Source organism: Lepus europaeus, chromosome 10 (assembly GCF_033115175.1).
Source record: "Lepus europaeus isolate LE1 chromosome 10, mLepTim1.pri, whole genome shotgun sequence".
Lineage (NCBI taxonomy): Eukaryota > Metazoa > Chordata > Mammalia > Lagomorpha > Leporidae > Lepus > Lepus europaeus.
In genome coordinates this window covers 69,512,963-69,532,825 of record NC_084836.1, presented here as the reverse complement: position 1 = coordinate 69,532,825, position 19,863 = coordinate 69,512,963, and the positions used below count along the sequence as shown (strand labels likewise).

General features: G+C 40.7%; 1 protein-coding gene across 5 annotated transcripts in view; it reads right to left on the bottom strand.

The window, feature by feature from the left end:
* The window catches only part of LARP4 (La ribonucleoprotein 4), a 66,850-nt gene that overhangs the window by 5,816 nt on the left and 41,171 nt on the right, over positions 1-19,863 (bottom strand). For all 5 annotated transcript variants that reach the window (XM_062203672.1, XM_062203673.1, XM_062203674.1 and 2 more), the window contains 8 exons: positions 18,465-18,518; positions 14,804-15,016; positions 14,251-14,354; positions 7,349-7,561; positions 6,698-6,746; positions 3,643-3,804; positions 846-970; positions 563-731 (listed from right to left, as the gene is read on the bottom strand). In XM_062203672.1, coding sequence (XP_062059656.1) covers positions 563-731; positions 846-970; positions 3,643-3,804; positions 6,698-6,746; positions 7,349-7,561; positions 14,251-14,354; positions 14,804-15,016; positions 18,465-18,518 — 1,089 coding nt within the window. The remainder of the gene's footprint in view (positions 1-562; positions 732-845; positions 971-3,642; positions 3,805-6,697; positions 6,747-7,348; positions 7,562-14,250; positions 14,355-14,803; positions 15,017-18,464; positions 18,519-19,863) is intronic.

Sequence of the window (19,863 nt, the reverse complement as noted above, 5' to 3'; positions counted from 1 at the left end):
AAATGTCCCATGTTCTTGCAGTGACTGAAACTTTAGTGTCTTTCTATTGCAAGTAGCCTCATTTGGCCTACTTCCATATAAATGAACCAGCAAGAGGCCAGCGCTGTGCCAGGGGTTAAGCTGCCTTCTGCAGTGCCAGCATCCCATGTGGGTGCTGGCTGGAGTCCTGGCTGCTCCACTTCCAATCCAGCTCCCTGCTAATGCACATGGGAAAGAAGCAGATGACCCAAGTCTTTGGGCACCTGTCACCTACATGGGAGTCCTAGAAGAAGCTCCTGCTTCCTGGCTCCTGGTTTTGTCCTGGCCTGTTCTGGCCGTTGCAGCCAATTGGGGAGTGAATTGATGGATGGAAAATCTTTCTTTCCCTCTCTCTATATCTCTGCCTTTCAAATAAACCAAACCAAACCAAACAAACAAACAAAAAAAAAAAACCCCAAAACCTAGCACAATGTCATGTAAGAAAATCTTTTTTTTTACTAATTCATCTATTTCTAATATATTCACATAAAACTTTACATATATTTATTCCCCCCCCCCCCCCATATAAAATCTTCCAAGTTACCTGTAGAGCCACAGTGACAGCTGAATTTATGTTACTGCTACAAGGTGAAGAAGCATTTGCCCTGGATGGCTTTGCAGTACTTGGGGAAGAACCTGGTATATTTGTCTGGTTGACAACATCCTTCTGAACAGTGGAGTCTTCTATTAGATCCTTTTCTTGCTGAGTTGTGCTAAGGGGAAAAAAAAGAATGACTTTAGACTTCATATAGCACATAGAACAGTTGAACAACTGATCAGAAAAAAAGCAGTTTGGTATGGAAGATCTTCTAAATGGAAACTTCTACCTTAACACAGGAGGCTCAGCTGTACTCGGAGGACTGGGATTCATACTGAGCTGCTGGGCAGGAGTGCAGTCTGTCTGCTCATCCTCTGCAGGCACTGGGCAACTCACTCTCAAGTCGTCATTATCCTTAGAGGAAACAGATTATTTCAAAATTATACTTATGACAATGGAAAATGATGCAGCTGCTGTAGCAAACAATCTGGCAGTTCCTTCAAAAGATGAACACACATGCTCTCTCAGGCTCGAAAATAAAATATAGTTAACAGAGGGGTGGGGGATGTTTAGCCTCACAGTTAAGAAATCTGTGTTGGGGCTGGTGCTGTGGCGCAGCAGGTAGCATCCCATATGCGTGCCAGTTCTAGTCCCAGCTGAGCCAGCTTCCTGCTAAATGCACCTGGGAAAGCAGCAGAGGGTGGCCCAAGTACTGGGGCCCCTGCACCGACCTGGGAGACCGAGAGGAAGCTTCTGGCTCCTGGCTTTGGCCTGGCCCAAATGGTTGTGGCCATTTGGGGAATGAACCAGTAGATGGAAGATCTCTCTTTTGATCTAATAAATAAATAAAAGGGTAAAAATAAGAAATAACCGCTATATTTCAGAGTATATTTAAATGAGGAAAGATAGTCGAACAACATCTGAAGAAAAACTAGTTCCTGTACTCTTTCTAAAAAAAATTATTTATTTGAAAGCCAGAGCGATGGGGGCAGGGGAGATAACTTCCATCTGCTGGTTCATTTCCCAAATGAGCCCAACAATAGGGCCTGAGCCAGGTTGAAGCCAGGAGCCAGGACTGGACTGCACTTGGGTCTCCCATGAAGGTGGCAAGAAGCCATCATCCAGTGTCTCTCAGGAACTGGATAGGAAGCAGAGTAGTCAGGAGTTGAACCAGCACTCTGATATGGGATGCAAGTATCCCAACTGGCAACTTAACCTGCAATGCCAGAATGCCAGCCCCAGGAAAATCATTGTGACTACAGAATTCTATGCAGAGATAAACTACTGAGAGAATGCAAGAACGGAAAACATCTTACAAATGAAAACATAAAAAATTTATTTCTCATGCACATTTATTTGGGAAGCTCTGGAATAAATGACCTACCAAAAGTGAGAAGAAATGAGAATCCAATAAAGAATAAAGAAAACCTCCAGGATGATGGTAAAGCGAAGTTCCAGGAACACAACCATTCAGCTGCATAGATAGATAAGATATTCTGGCCACTGGCAGTGTGGCAGATAAAATCCCCACCAAAACAAAACAAAACAACAACAACAAAAAAAACCACAAAACAAAAAACAAACTAATCACACTGTTCTGTGAGTCACAGCTCTAAATAAGGTAATACTGTAATAAGGTAAATACTGAAATGTACCTTAGAAATGATGACATGGCCTAGCTTAACTGAAAATGTTTCAAAGTGATACTAAAATAATGGGAACCTTATAATTGATAATATCTGAAGCAGAAAAAATACCAGGAGGACAGGAAAAACTATTCAGTATGCTTAACAGAGCTAACTCTTTAAAACATCTTTAAAACATCAAGAAATTAGCCAATGTCTAAAACTGTAAAGTCAAGACGCCAGTAAAAAACTATGTTAAATTATTATACAGCCATAAATGGCAGAAAAAAAGTTAATAGTTGAATCTACGTCATTTTTTTCAGAAGCCTAGATATACTATGTTCATGTGCTTTTATAAATAATTAGAAAAAATATTGAAACTTTTATGACATGAGAATTTTGGACATGGAGAGGTTTATACTCAAAAATATTATCTAGTGGCTGGTGTCGTGGCACAGAGGGTAAACCACAGCTGTGATGCTGCCATCCTTTGAGACTGCCAGTTTGAGTCCTGGTTACTCCACTTCTCATCCAGCTTCTTGCAAATGTGACTGGGAAGGCAGCACATGACAAAATACTTGGGTCCTGCAACCAATGTGAAAGACCAGGATGGAGTGCCTCGCTCTTGGCTTTGGCCTGGCCTAGCCCTGGCTGTTGCAGCCATTTGGGGAGTTAACCAGTAGATGGAAGATCTCTATGTTATCTCTTCCTCTCTAACTCTGCCTTTCAAATAAATTAAATAAATCTTAAATATATATATATATATATATATATATATATATATATATATATATTCTCCATTACTTGAAAGACTGAATTCACTAAGTTAGAGTTTATTTACTTATTTTTGAAAATATTTATTTGAAAGAATTACATAGAGAGAGGAGAAACAGAGAGAGATCCTCCATCTACTGGTTCACTCCCCAAATGGCCACAACGGCTGAAGCTATGCCAATTTGAAGCCAGGAGCAAGGAGCTTCTTTCAGATCTCCTATGTGGGTCCAGGGGCCCAAGGACTTGGGACATCTTCTACTGCTTTCCCAGGCCATAGCAGAGAGCTGAATCGGAAGTGGAGCAGCAGGGACTTGAACTGGCGGCCATGTGGGATGTTGGCACTGCAGTCAGCGGCTTTACCCACTACGCCATAGTGCCAGCCCCTAGAGTTTATTTATATCAATGGTTAATTTTAAGCACTTAGGTGGAAATGATACCTTTTGTTAGTTTGTATTAATCAGTTCTATCAAGCTCTGCTGACTGAAACAAAGACACGCAAAAGTCAAGACATTTTATTGTCTTTATAAAAAATTGCTTTATAAAAAAATTTAAAAGAAATTCAAAGTATACTAAAAACCCCAAGAGTAAAAGCAATGATAGATATATGGACTAAATACAAACAAAACAATGCCTAAATATGGTCTGATAAGCTTAACAGAGAAGCAAACTATATATTTCAGTGTTTACCTTTTCTTTGTAGACACCTTTAACGACATCAGACATCCTATTCTCCAAAACAAGTTCACCTGACATTCTTGATGAACTTCCAGGTAAAGGAGGGAAATTTGAGGCTAGTAAGTCAAATTTTGGTGTGGGAGGCTTTGCTTCAGTGCTGGAGGAATGGGGTCTCTAAAAGACACAAACCATAAAGCAAATCAATATGTCTATCTTATTCTGTAATCCTGCATCATAGAAGATGCAAGATGGAAGGAAAGAAAAACAAAACCAACCTCTACCCTAAAGCACAGTCTCCATGTAGATTCTTGGCTTCTTCAGTTGAGCTGTCATTTTTTTCAAACCAATCCTACTTCTCTTTAGTCTGCTTCCTCATCTTTGCAAACTCTGCCATATTCCTTAGACCTGCCAATGACTCTCCACTATTCTTTCTCTCTAAATTTGATGTACCTCATCCACAAAATGCTGAAAAACAAACACCCCCTTACCTAAATTTGTCTTCATCTTTATTCCTCCATCTAGTCACAAGAGGGAACAATATTCTTCCCTTCTATAACATATTTGAAAATCTCATCTTTCCCCGTTACCTATCACTCCATGCGTCGTTGACAAGCCTCTCATTCATTGTAGTTCTTCCTCCGAATTTAGCATTTCAGTAATATTGTTGAGGCAAGTCACTAATATCTTCCACAACATAAATACTGGCAGCCTCTGTTTTTCCTGATCTCACTGTATTATTTGGTATGTTAACCCTCTTTCTTGTGGAGTTCATTCTTCTCTTAGCCTTTGTTCTCTTGGTTCTTCTCAGATCTGACAATCATGAACACTTCCCTCCCTTTCCCACTTCTTAAATTTCAATGGTTTCTATATTCTAATTCAATTTTATTCTCTTCATTTTCTAAATACTCCTAGGGTTACTCGTTAGCCATGGCCTCAACTATCAACTATGCTAAAACAACTTTTAAGATAATCCTTTTCACTTTTTGGTAGTTGTGGCTGTACAATTCTGCTTATTTACAGAACAAATCATTCAATTATACACTTAAAATAATTTCAGCTCAAGCTTTATCTTAACCCAAACATTCACTTGCATATTAGCTCTGTCCATTCATATTTCTTCAAGCAACATACTGGATACTCTTCTTCAGCCTAAAGCTACTATGTTCTTTAATTTTCCATATATGAACCTCTTTTATTGCTTTTCAAATAACATACAATGCAGTACCTCACTTTTTTTTTTTTTTTTTTAAAAAGATTACTTATTTGAGAGGCAGAGTTACAAACAGAGAGAGGGAGAGACAGAGAGGTCTTTCATCTGCTGGTTCACTCACTCCCCAGATGGCTGCAAGAACGGCTAGAGCTGGGCCAATCTGAAGCCGGGAGCCAGGAGCTTCTTCGGGATCTCCCACTTGGGAGCAGGGGTCCAAGTACTTGGGCCATCTTCCACTGCTTTCCCCAGGCCATTAGCAGGAAGCCAGATCAGAAGTGTAGCATAGCTGCGACTTGAACTGGTGCCCCTATGGGATGCTGGCACTACAGGTGGAGGTTTAACCTACTACGCCATAGCGCCAGGCCCTTCATTTATTCTTATCACTTCAATTTCCTGTGTGTAAGCTTACAAATTTTAGTATTTGGGTAAGATCTCCCTCCTGCACAGGACTTTTCTCCCCACCCTTCCTATTGGAAGACATGCCTAGTTCCATTTCCTCCACCCTAATTGCTAGTCCTCAATTCTGGTCCTTTCTTTCTTTCTTTCTTTTTTTTTTTTTTTTTTTAATTTTTTGACAGGCAGAGTGGACAGTGAGAGAGAGAGACAGACAGAAAGGTCTTCCTTTTTGCCGCTGGTTCACCCTCCAATGGTCGCCACGGCTGGCGCGCTGTGGCTGGCGCACCGCGCTGATCTGAAGCCAGGAGCCAGGTGCTTCTCCTGGTCTTCCATGCAGGTACAGGGCCCAAGGACCTGGGCCATCCTCCACTGCACTCCCGGGCCATAGCAGAGGGCTGGACTGGAAGAGGAGCAACTGGGGCAGAACCAGCAACCCAACCGAGACTAGAACCCGGTGTGCAGGCGCCGCAGGCAGAGGATTAGCCTATTGAGCCACGGCGCCGGCCAATTCTGGCCCTTTCAACACAGTAATCAGATCCCAAACCAAACCTCTCTTTCCCATAGTTGTTGAGGTTCATGCCAACATTCATGTGCATATATACAACAACACACAAAAAACAGCTGTTGCCTAAAGTTTCATGGCTGCCCATAATATAGAAAGTTTAAATGAAAACACTATTTTAAAAGGTTTAATTTAGGGGCCAGTGTTGTGGTGCAGTGTGGTAAGCTACCACCTGTAACACTGGCATCCCATAACTTCAGATTCAGGTCCCTGCTAATAGACCTTGGAAAGCAGTGAAAGGTGGCCCTAGTAATTTGACACCTGCCACTATGTGGGAGACCCAGATGGGGTTCTGAGTTCTTAGCTTTGGCCTGATCCAGCCCTGGCTATTGCAGCCATCTGGGGAATGAACCAGTAGATGAAAGACTTCTCTATTTCTGTCTCTCTCTCTCTCATTCTGCCTTTGCTCATTATCTGTTGTAGTGCAACTTGCCACAAACCCTAGTGAACACTATTTGGCAACAACTATTGAAGCATGACCTAGAATTGCGCTTCTAGGGATTCTCTTCTAGATATACTTGCAAATATAGGAAATGGTTGCATCAGGTTATCCCTGCGTTGTTTATATTAGCACTGGCTGGTTTATATTATTAGCAAAAGCCTGAAACTTTAAATGTTTATCAACATATTAAAGTCCTATTTTTATTTATAAACCATATGAATATATTAGGTATTCAAATAATGATTATAAATGTTAGCAACACATATTAAACTCCTAACAATGTGCGTGATTGAGGGTGGTTGTGCACGTAGTACTGGTGCCAATTTGGCAGTAAGTTCAGGTTCTACATATCACTGATGAAAACCCAGAAACGAAAGACAGATCACAAGCCAATGCTACAATAAACCATAGAAGAAAAAAATTCTGAATAGTATGATTAAAGGTTATAAACACTTACTGGGATCCTGTCTTCTTCTCGTCGTCTCCGACCTCTGAAAAGTGTTCTCCTTTTAATGACAAGAGAGACAGGGGTAGGACAACTTATAGTTTTCTTCAAATATACACATTCTACCAAAAATGGATAGATTTCTATTTTAAGCATCTATTTTTTTCTAAATATGAGGCTAATTTCCATTATTATTAAAGGTAAAATACATCCTTCTGAAGGGATCCTGAGCTAATCTACTTCACATACACCACCATCACCAAGATAAGCTGGTCCCACTTTATAAGTAGTGGTCTCTCCAGACTAAAGCATATTAGGCTTTAGTTTATGTAATATAAGCAATATATAATCCCAGTCCTTCATTTAGAAAAACAGAAAAAATTAAGGACACAAACCAGATGGGTTTGAGTCCCAGGTCCCTTCCTGATTCCTGGTAATGTGTACCCTGAGGTAGCAGTGATGGGTCAAGTGACTGGGTCCCTGCTTCCCATGTGGGAGAATTGAACTGAGGTCATGGTTCCCAGCTTTGGCCTAGTCCAGGCCTGACTGTTGCAAACATCTGAGGAGCAAACCAGTGGACAAGAATATCTCTCTCTTTTGTTCAAATAAAATGAGCTTTATAAAAAAAAGAAAAAGCAGTTTCATATACCCATATTTCCTTACCTGCCTCTACCAAAGTCCCCATTCTGTTCCACCTGCAAAGTGGGAGCCTCCTTTGGAAGGAAAGTTTGCTCCTGGTGCCCTGTTACTACAGGGGTAGGCCGTTCAGTTGTAAAGTTCCTTGAACTAGACCTGTTCAATGGTCCATCCCCCAATGACACAGAGCCATCTGTTGAGTGTTCTGAACCACTAGATGACCTAAAATGAGGCTTCACACTATAAGAAACATGAAAAGGTTAATCAATAAAAAACAAACAAAGAAAACACTTTACTTGATAAAACCTGGCTTCTACTATACTGTGACTTTCTAAAAATTATGTTGAACGGGGCCAGCGCTGTGGCACAGCAGGTTAAAGCCATTGCCTGAAGCACCGGCATACCATATGAGCGCCAGTTCTAGTCCTGGCTGCTCCACTTCCAATCCAGCTCTCTGCTGTGGCCTGGGATAGATGGCCCATGTCCTTGGGTACCTGCACCCACGTGGGAGACCGGGAAAAAGCTCCTGGCGCCTGATTGGCACAGCTCCAGCTGTTGCGGCCATCTGGGGAGTGAATCAGTGGATGGAAGACTTCTCTCTCTCTGTCTTTACCTCTCTCTGTAACACTTTCAAATAAATAAAATAAATATTTTTTTAAAAAAATTAAGTTGAACACAAGAGTGTGACATTGTAAATTGTAACTCCCATTAAGGAAGAATTAAACATTAAATAAACGTTAATTTTTAGGAGATCTGGGGGAAAAAATCAAAGTTCTTTGAGATAAAGCTGCTTCTACTTCAATATTCAGACTATAATTATGATTGTAGCTGATGTTTCAAAAACCAGGTATAGTCTTCATATGTCTAAATCAGCCAGGCTTTAAACTTATTAATGAACCTATGTCACACATTTTCAGCAAAGACAAAACTATTCCCCATGGGAATGATAACTGGTTGGGGTGAGATGTGGACATAATATTCATTTTTATGTATAAAGTACAAATATACATATATTACAAGTAGATACACAACAACCTGTAGTATATATTCCATTTTCATAGGAGGAAAATAGACAAAACTGTTTAAAAACAAAACTAGAGACATACAAACCTTCCTCTTGTAAAAATGGCTTTTATCATGGATGATGGGTCAAAGTAAGCACTTCCCTAAAAATCTGTACACAGATGAGGTGAGGGTAGGGTAGTGGAGGGAGCCTGTAGTTCAGCTAGCACTGAAAACATCTCAGGTCAGCCCACGCAGCTGCAGGGCTTGGCTCTACAGTCTAGGAACGAGGGTGCATGAGACTTGGCTGGCTCATGGCTTACAGTTTACACAGCCCGTTTTTTTACATTAGATTTTCAGTTAAAAATTTAAAATGTTAATAACAGGGATTTAAAACCAATAATAAGCCCAAGAATTAAATATTAATTCCTATGGCATCTCCAGCTGTCCTGCTCTCTTATTAGATAGTATACCCAACAAGGTCTACTAAAACTCAAAAAAGATAAAAATCAGAAGCCAGTGTTTGGGTGCAGTGGGTAAGCCAGCACTGGTAATTTGGACATCCCATGCTGCAGCACCAGTTGCAGTCCCAGTTGCTCTGCTTCTGATCCAGCTCACTACTAACGCACCACTGAAAGCAGTGGGAAAAGGCAGATGATGCAGTTCCTGGCTTTGACCTGGCCCAGCCTCAGCCACTGAGGCAATTTGGGGAGTCAACCAGCAGATCAAAGGTCTCTCACTCTGCCTTTCAAATGAATGAATAAATGAATAAACAAGTAAATCTTAAAAAAAGAAAAAGAAGCCGGCGCTGCGGCTCACTAGGCTAATCCTCCGCCTTGCGGCGCCGGCACACCAGCTTCTAGTCCCGGTCGGGGCACCGATCCTGTCCCTGTTGCCCCTCTTCCAGGCCAGCTCTCTGCTGTGGCCCGGGAGTGCAGTGGAGGATGGCCCAAGTCCTTGGGTCCTGCACCCCATGGGAGACCAGGAGAAGCACCTGGCTCCTGCCATCGGATCAGCGCGGTGCGACGGCCGCAGTGCGCCTACCGCGGCGGCCATTGGAGGGTGAACCAACGGCAAAAGGAAGACCTTTCTCTCTGTCTCTCTCTCACTGTCCACTCTGCCTGTCAGAAATTTAAAAAAACAAACAAACAAAAAAAAAAAACAAACAAAAAAAAAAACAAAAAACAAACAAACAAACAAACAAAAACAAAACACCAGGCTTGGGGGCCAGTGTTGTGGCATAGTGGGTTAAGCCACCACCTACAGTGTTGGTATCCCATTTGGGCACTGGTTCAAGTCCAGGCTGCTCCACTTCCAATCCAGCACCCTGCTGGTATGCCCGGAAGGCAGTGGAGGATGGTCCAAGTCTTTGGGTCCCTGTACAAATATGGCAGACCCTTAGGAAGTTCCTGGCTCCTGGCTCCAGCCTGGCCCAGCCCTGGCAGTCTGAAGAGGAGACCAGTGGAAGAAGATCTCTCTTTCTGAATCTTCTTCTTTTTAACTCTGCCTTTCAAGTAAATAAAATAAATCTTAAAAAAAATCAGGCTATATGCAAAGGCATTTTTTCAAATAATTACTTTATGTTACAAAGTAACTTTTAACTAGTAATGAAAATTGTTTCAATTTATGTTACAAAATAAATTTTAACTAGTAATGAAAATTATACTATGATCTAACAGAAACTAATCTCAAAAATATTTACAGCACCTAGAAACCATCATTCACTGAATATTCAGAATGCATTGATTATACCCAATGCACAAGACATCAGGTTTAAGGCCGGCGCCGTGGCTCAACAGGCTAATCCTCCGCCTTGCGGCGCCGGCACACCAGGTTCTAGTCCCGGTCGGGGCACCGATCCTGTCCCGGTTGCCCCTCTTCCAGGCCAGCTCTCTGCTGTGGCCAGGGAGTGCAGTGGAGGATGGCCCAAGTCCTTGGGTCCTGCACCCCATGGGAGACCAGGAGAAGCACCTGGCTCCTGCCATCGGAACAGCGCGGTGCGCCGGCCGCAGCGCGCTACCGCGGCGGCCATTGGAGGGTGAACCAACGGCAAAAGGAAGACCTTTCTCTCTGTCTCTCTCTCACTGTCCACTCTGCCTGTCAAAAAAAAAAAAAAAAAAAAGACATCAGGTTTAAACAGCCCTCAGATCTCATAATCTTACCCTTCACTGAGAGGGACTTACAGTCTCAATCCAGGCAAAAGAAAAACAGAATGAAGGGAGAACTGAATGATAGAAGACAGAAAGGAGGAGAAAGATCAAGTATGAAAGGTAGAAAAACGCCTGGACTTCTGAATGTTAGTCCTATTCTCTCTTAGTAGGACTACTGATCATCATCGGGCTGTCTCAGGGCTAATACAGACAATCCAAAAGGGCTCTTTTGAATAACAATGTTTAGGGAAAAAAAAAAAGAGAGAGAGAGAAGGAAAAAGATAAAGTTCTGGTAGTGGTCACTTAGATGCAAAGATTTAGGTCAGTGGTCAAAAGCTTTTTAGGGGACGGTGCTGTGGCGTAATGGGTAAAGCCACCGCCCTCAGTGCCGGCATCCCATATGGGCATCAGTTTGAGTCCCAGCTGCTCCACTTCCCATCCAGCTCTCTGCTATGGCCTGGGAAAGCAGTAGAAGATGGCCCAAGTCCTTGGGCCCCTGCACCCACATGGGAGACCCAAAAGAAGCCTTGGCTCCTGGCTTCGGATTGGCACAGCTTCGGCTGTTGTGGCCAATTGGGGGAGTGAGCCAGCAGATGGAAGACCTCTTTCTGCCTCTGCCTCTGCCTCTCTGTAACTCTGCCTTTCAAATAAATAAATAAATCTTTAAAAAAAAAAAAAAAAAAAAAAAGCTCTTCAGCTTTATCTGTAAGGTCAGCATTAGTATATTTATGTATTATTTCTATATAAAGAAAACTTAACCACCACCACTATTGTTCAAATATAAGAAAAAGAACTGTACTTGTGTGGTTTTGAATAATGTGTAAAATTACAGTAAACCTACCCTGTCTCCCTGATACTATAGGGACACCTTTTTATATGCAGAGATGACCTGTCACTTCTGGATTTCTTACTGTACTTTACCTCTTTCAGCAAGATAGAGCAGACAAAAGTGCTAATAAAGGAAAAACCATGAATTCATCTAATGTATTTTTAAGAGAATCATTCATATGCATCATTACTTCTAAAAATTGCTTTTAGTATATAACAGAGATGTCTGTCCTTCCCAAGTGTTGAAAAGGAAATCCCCACCCCAGAGCTGTGACTATGTTGCAGCTGGTTTAAGCAGAGGCTCATCAGGCCAGCACACCATATTGGTTCAAGTCCTGGCTACTCTACTTCCAATCTAAATCCAGTTCCCTGATAATGCACCTGGGAATGCAGCAGAAGATGGCCCAAGTACTTGCACCTCTTCTATCCAGGCGGGAGACTTACATGGAGATCTGGATTCCTGGCTTCGGCCAGGACAAACCTTAGCTGTTGTGGCTACCTGGGGACTGAACCACAGAATGGAAGACCTTCCTTCCTCTCCCTGTCACTCTGCCATTCTAATAAATTAATAAATATTAAAAAGAATTCACCCTTCTAAAAAATATTCTAAAAAGCTACTATTTCTAATCATGAGAAACTTCTCATTAGAGAAACCATAAACTACGATTTAATAAAGCAATAATTAAAAAAATAATTGTCAGAGGCCAGCACTGTGGTGCAACAGCTTAAACCACCACTTGTGACACCTCTCTCTCTTCCTTTCTGCTTTTTTTTTTTTTTGACAGGCAGAGTTAGACAGTAAGAGAGAGAGACAGAGAGAAAGGTCTTCCCTCCGTCAGTTCATTCCCCAAATGGCTGCTAAGGACAACGCACTGCACCGATCTAAGCCAGGAGCCAAGTACTTCCTCCTGGTCTTCCATGTGGGTGCAGGGCCCAAGCACTTGGGCTATCCTCCACTGCCTTCCTGGGCCACAGCAGAGAGCTGGACTGGAAGAGGAGCAGCCCAGACAGAATCTGGTGCCCCAACCGGGACTAGAACCTGGGGTACTGGTGCCGCAGGCGAAAGATTAGCCACATGAGCTGCAGTGCCAGCCTCTGCCTTTTAAATACATATATACAGGGCCAGCGTTGTGGCACAGAAGGTTAAGCCTCCATCTGCAGTGCCAGCATTCCATATGGGCACCTGTTTTGAGTTCTAACTGCTCCTACTTCTGATCCAGCTCCCTGCTAATGTGCCTGGGAAAGCAGAGGAAGAAGGCTCAAGTCCCGGGGCCCCTGCACCCATGTGAGAGACACAGAATAAGTGCCTGGCCAAGTCCCAGCCATTGTGACTACTTGAGGAGTGAACCAGATAAAAGATCTCTTTCTCTCTATCTCTCCCTTCCTCTTTCTCTGAAGCGCTGCCTTTCAAATAAATAAATCTTAAAAAAGGAGGCGGGGGGTGGGGGGCCTGGTGCTGTGGTATAGCAGGTAAAGCTGTCGCCTGCAGTGCTAGTAGCCCCTATGTGCACCAGTTCAAGTCCTGGCTGCTCTACTTCTGATCCAGCTCTCTCTTGTGGCCTGAAAAAGCAGTAGAAGATGGCCCAAGGCTTTGGGTCCCTGCATCCATGTAGGAAACCCAGAAGAAGCTCCTGGCTCCTGGTTTCAGATCGGTGCAGCTCCAGTTGTTGCAGCCAACTGGGGAGTGAACCATTGGATGGAAGACCTCTCTCTCCCTCTCTCTCTGCCTCTCCTCTTTCTGTGTAACTCTTTCAAATAGATAAATAATTTTTTTTTTTTAAAAAGAACGTTTTAGGAAATACTTATACAAATGACTAACTTTCCAGAGGTCATCCTGAAAAACAATTCCATGTGATCTACGTGCCAAAAAAAAAATAAAATAAAATAAAAAGCAACTGCAAGAATGAGATCTGACGAGAGATTACCATATATCATTAGCTGATGTCTGCATAAACACAAATATAAGAGATTTCTCTATCTCTTGTATGATAACAAATAGTTTCCACAATTCCTAATGATCTGTTCTGAACATTTAGTGCTGGCTTTTTAGTCAAACTGCCTGGGTTCAATTCTTGGCTCAAGCAGTTAACTAGCTATATCCTTTAGCTATAGATAAACCAGCATTATGATGTGGTGGGTTAAGCTCCCTCCTGGGATGCCAGCATTCCATATGAGATCAGCTGTTCCACTTCTGATCCAACTCCATGCTTTGTAACTGGGAAAGCCGAGAAAGATGGCTCAAGTGCTTAGGCTCCTGCATCTACCTGGGAGACCTGGATGGAGTTGTGGGCTCCTGCTTTTGTCCTGGCTCAGCCCAGGACATTGTGGCTACTTGGGGAATGAATCAGCGGGTAGAATATGTGTCTCCCCCCTCTCTCTGTAACTCTGCCTTTTAAATAAATAAATCTTTTTTTTTTTTTAAAGAGCAAACAAACAATAGATATACCTGTACCTATCTCATAGGGCTATGAAAATTAGCACATGTTAAGTCTTAAGGAGCACAGCTTGAGATGTTAAGTAATCAATATATGTTAGCAACTGCTTGTTGAATACTCTAGTTAATGGAAGTCATTTCAATTCCTTAGTTTCAAGGAACATATTGTAACATTACAAAAATCAGTTAACATTTTTAACCAAGAAAAACTTGTTCTCCAAAACATACTCACTTAATAAACCAAACAGCATTTAGACACCAGATTTTATATTAGAGAATCTATTCTATTGTTAAAAAAAAAAATCTGATTCCCAAGTCCTTTAACATCTATCTTCAACTCTGACGTCAAAGGGTATATGTGAATTCTAAATCAAATTATTCAGGTTTTATAAAATACAAACCATCTTTTTATTGAGTCAGCCAGTAAGTATTGCTATTAATACAATAGCAAACACTGGCAGCAAGAACCACTGGGAATTGTTTAAAATAAATTCCAGTTATGATTTTTATCTTACCGATTTTTTTGGAATGGTCGACCCATATTCATAGCAGCAGCATTTGTTTTAAAAGATCCTGGTGAATTAAAGCCATTCATAAAACTACCATTGGGAAAGGGAGCCTAGAAGAAAATTTTAATGTTTAAACAATATTAATGTAAAGGCAAAGGCAAAATCTGGTGTAAGGGTCAAAAGAAACCTCAATGAACTAACCTACTACCAATTTCTTTTACAAGTCAAAAATGATTCAAAATGTTAACTATTTACTTTACAATATTTACTTCAAGTACCACTGGATTCACAAACAACAAATCGCTAGTTCTTTATTTAATGAACATCATTCTCTGACAAAATTTCACATTAAATAGCATTTTAAATCCTTTAAACTTTAGGAACCATATAGTCATATATGTATGCTTGGTAAGAAAAATCAGATACCCATCTCTATTTAAAAGTCAGAAAGTATTGAAATCAACACAAAAACAACTCAACTCCTCAATCTGGTTTCTTAAAACTTCTGCTTGAATTAAAAATATTTTATTTTATATTATTCCATAAAGATCTCACTTACCAGTGGTGTTTCAAAGTAAGGTGCAGGATTTGGAGACCAAGACTGAGGCACAATACTGTAGACTGAGTACTGCTGGTGAGGATTATATACAGGCTGCATAAAGACTGGTGAGGCATATTGTGCTTGAGTTTGAATGGGCTGATTATACATACTAGCATCCATTAATCGATAACCATTCTTTGCAAAAAAAGTATTGATGGCTTTTATCCTTGCCTAGAAGCAAGAGGAACACAATAATTAACGATTAAATGTCAAAAAAAAAGCGCTTGCAAGGTACAGAATATACACAAAAGGGTTAACACACAAAAGTCAAAATAGTAAAACTAATAGCAACGTCAAGGGTATAAATATTAATATTCAAATTATAAAAGCATACACAAGACTCAAGAATCCTACAGAGAAATAAAGAGTTCACAGAAAAAAAGTCATAGAAATGACCAAAACATATGAAACAGATAATCTTTATTTGTAAGATATATAATTTAAAATGAGCTATATGAAAAAATGCCCAGCTACCAACCATTAGAGAAACGCTACATAAAGCAACATAACAGCACCACATATATGAGAAAATTATCAAAAAAAAAGTATTCAAAGAATATGGGAATCCTTTCACACTATTAGTGGGTAAGTTAGTATAGACATTATTCAAAACAGTATGGAGGTTCTCCAAGAGTTTAAAAATAGAGCTATAATGTAATCTAGTAATCCCACGACTGGCTATAAACCCAAAAATGAAATGAGTATGTTGAAGAGAAAACTACTCTGAATGTTCACTGCAGCATTATTCACAATAGTCGAGATATGGAAACAAACTAAATGTCCATTGATTGGCAAACAGATAAAGAAAAATGCATATACATACATGTATACATACATGGAAGTATACATACAATGGAAGATGATTTATCCTTAAAAAGAGAAGGAAATAGTATCATCTATAACAATATGGATGAACCTGGAGGACACCATGCTACATGAAATAACCCAAGAACACAGACAAATACTGCATGATCCCACTTGTATGTATGTATATGTACTCAATAGAGAGAGTAGAATGGAGGTTACCAGGACTAGGGTTGGGGAATGGGAGGCAATGGAAGAGAATGGGAAGATGCTGGTCAAGGATCACAAAGTTTCAGTCAGAAAATAGGAATAAGTTATGGAGATCTATAATTAAAAATAATGCATTATACATTTGAAAACTGCTAAGAAAGTAGGCATTAGTTCCCACCACAAAATTAATTATGGGATGGGGTCTGTCAAACACCTTGAGCAATTTTGTACATTACATATATTAAAATATTATATATACTACAAATATATACATGCCCCCTGAGAGTCCAATCAGTGTTTGAATATACCATGGTACACTTGCACAAATGAGTAGTGTGTGGATATAAACAGAACTGAGGAATTGCTGTAAATACTATTAAGGAGGGAATACTCAAGTTCAAAAGGAAAGTAGGGTAAAAGAATTCTTCAGCTAAGTAGGATGGTGATGCACTCACATACACACATATATACTGTGAATATTTCATATACTATATTTTAGGTAATTTACTTTGAAATCATACACATATTTAAAATAAACCTAAAAATGGATATGATAAATATTAAAAGCAAAGAAAACTAAACATGCACCCAATCAGAATGGAAGAGAAGTCCTAAGTATCTTTGACACATAATAAAATCAGCAGTTAACAAAGTTCCTTAGGGAAAGTGTTCCAGACTTGGCTGTTCTACTTCCAGTCTAGCTCCCTGCTAATGTGTCCAGGAAAGCAGCAGCAGATGACCCAAGTCCTTGGGCTCCTGCATACTATCACCCACATGAGAAGTCTGGATTGAATGAATTCCCAGCTCCTGGCTTTAGCCGGAACCAGTTATAACCATTGCAGGCATTTGTGGAATAGGGCAATGGATGAGCGTTCATTCACTCTCAAATAAATACATAATTTTTAAGAATTAAAATATCGGCCGGCGCCGTGGCTTAACAGGCTAATCCTCCGCCTTGTGGCGCCGGCACACCGGGTTCTAGTCCCGGTCGGGGCGCCGGATTCTATCCCGGTTGCCCCTCTTCCAGGCCAGCTCTCTGCTATGGCCCGGGAAGGCAGTGGAGGATGGCCCAAGTGCTTGGGTCCTGCACCCGCATGGGAGACCAGGAGAAGCACCTGGCTCCTGGCTTCGGATCAGCGCGGTGCACCGGCCGCAGCGGCCATTGGAGGGTGAACCAACAGCAAAAAGGAAGACCTTTCTCTCTGTCTCTCTCTCACTAACCACTCTGCCTGTCAAAAAAAAAAAAAAAAAAAAAAAAAAAAATCATCCAGTCTAAGAAAAGTGAAGACAATCCTGAAAAATAAGACCAAGGAGAAAGAACTTGCAGAAGGAAGTAGAGATATTTTAAGACTCTAAGACTATGATAATTATAACAGCAATTTGTTGTCACGGAGGTTGAGATCAGTAAAATAATTTAAAACAGATCTCACAGATGGGGTAGTACATAAGACCCAAATTATGTGTTGAGATTACTGGCCGTTTCATATAGGTAGAAAAAAAAGGAATTAAACTCCTTTCTTATACTAAATATCAACTTCAGATGTAGCAAATACTTAATTTGGAAATAAAAGTTCTAAAACTACCAAAAATCTTAGAAGACTAGCTTTTTAGCTTCACAGCACAGAAAGGTGAAATTAGGCAGAAGAGCCTCACAGGTGGAGGAAGCAGAGTGACAGTTAGCAAATAGCTTATCTACAATATGGAAACTAGCAATATCACTCATTTCACAGTGATTATGAGCTTTAAATAGCTCCAACTTGCCCTTAATAAATGCTAAGTTACTCTCTTCCTGGTTATTCCACTTACTAGCTGTATGTGACTGGGAAGGTTACTTTCATGTCCAGTTTTCTACACTTGTAGAATAGAGAAACGGGTACCTAACTCATATGGTTCTTGTAAGGATTGAATGAGTCATGTGAAATGCCTAACACTGAAATTGATACACAGTAAGAACTCAGCACTGAGAAGCTAGTAATAATGTATTACATTTATAAATAATCATGGCAATACTTACGTCACATAGAGAACGAGGAGTATAAGAAAAAATATTATGTTTGGGGTTTTATTTCACAAGGGTAATTTTAGTAGCAATGTGAAGAACAAACAAAGTAAGGGGGATCAATTAAAGGCACAGAATAGCAGTTGAGAGGCTACTCCAATAGTTCAAGCCTAAATAATAGCAATACTGATGGAAGGAAGTTTTAATAGCAGGGTTCATGAGGCCTGAGAACAGATTAGACATGTAAAGACAGTAAGGAAGTGTAAACAGTTCCTAAGTTCCCAAGTGATTGCATTTTAATGTCATAATGCAGTTGAGATGAAGTTGAAAGTACAGAGAATGTTTTTCATCTATGTTACTTAAAATTATTGCTTCTACTGATTATGAGATATAGAATTATAAGTTATGAGAAGTCATGTTTTTTTTAAAAAATTGCTACATGTGAGGTATTTAAATACTTTTTATCAACTATTTTTTTTCAAGTAGTATATAACACAAAACAGAAACTTCCTTAAAATCACTGAGCTATCTGTATTTTTAAAATGATCAATTCATAACATTTTTTTGTTTCTCACTCTCCTTGTTTAATTTACAAGTATTTCTTACCATGATTGGCTTGCCCTGAAAAGTTTTAACTTCTTCTCTTAAGTATTTAAAAGCCTGTTAACAAAGCAGAAAGAAACTCATTAGCACTCAACCATTTCATTAAAGCCATTTCTACCTATCAAGATTTTTGGTAGCAGTAACTATTTTCTGAACTAAACAAAAAATTTTGAAGGTGATTCCATTGTGCAAGGCAGCAAGGAATGAAAAACCAAAAATTTAAGACATTGTCACTGAAGTTTATGTTCACTGAAGTAGAGTTACTACAGATTATTACAGACAAGATGCAAAAGATTAAAAAATCTCATGGGCTACATATTAAAATAATTAAAAAAAAAGGGTGTGTGTGCATGTGTGTGTGTGTCAGCATTGTGGTGTATCAGGCAAAGCCATTGCCTGTGATGCCGGCATCCCATTTGGGCGCTGGTTTGAGTTTCAGTTGCCCTACTTCTGATCCAGCTCCTTGCTCATGATCCTAGGAAAACAGCAGAAGATGGCTCATGTACTTGGGCCCCTTCCACCCCGTGGGAGACCTGGAGAAGCTCCTGGCTTCTGCCTGACCGCTGTGGACATTTAGGGAGAGAACAAATGGATGGAAGGTCTTTGAGTTTAAAAAAAAAAAAACAAAAAAACACCCACACCTTATAGGCTCACTGGGGCCAGAGTTGTGATGCAGCAAGTTAAGATCATGCTTATGATGCAGGCAATCCACTTGGGAGCACTGGTTTAAGTCCCAGATGCTCCACTTCTGATTCAGCTCCCTGTTAACACACCAGAGAAAGCAGCAGGAGACAGCTAAAAACATGCCAACCATGTGAGACCTGGAGTACTGGTGCTCTTGGCTTTGGCCTGGACCACCACTGGCTGCTGTGGCCATTTGGGAAGTGAACTAGCTGATGAAAGAGATCTGTTTCTCCCTCCATCCCCTCTCTCTGCTGTCCTGCCTTTCAAATACATAAATGAATAAATCTTTAAAGGGGGGGGCGGGCAGTATTGCGGCATAGCAGGTTAAGCTGCCACCTATAATGCTAGCAACCCATAAGGGCGCTGAAGGGTGCTGGTTCTGAGTCTTGGCTGCTCTACTTCCCATCCAACCCCTGGCTAATGGGCCTGGGAAAACAACAGATGGCCCAAGTGCTTGGGCCTCTGCACCCACATGGAAGACCTGGAAGAAACTTCTGGCTCCTGGCTTTGGACTGGCCCAGCCCCAGCTGTTGCGTCCATTTGTAATTCTGCCTTCTAAATAAATAAAATAAATCTTAAAAATAAAAAAAAGATTGTCTTCTAAAATGAAGAACTAAAAAAATTTTACAGATACAGTTCTGTTTCAAAGGAATATTATTGCATTCTCTTTTTTTTCATTTGACAGGCAGAGTTAGACAGTCAGAGAGAGAGAGAGACA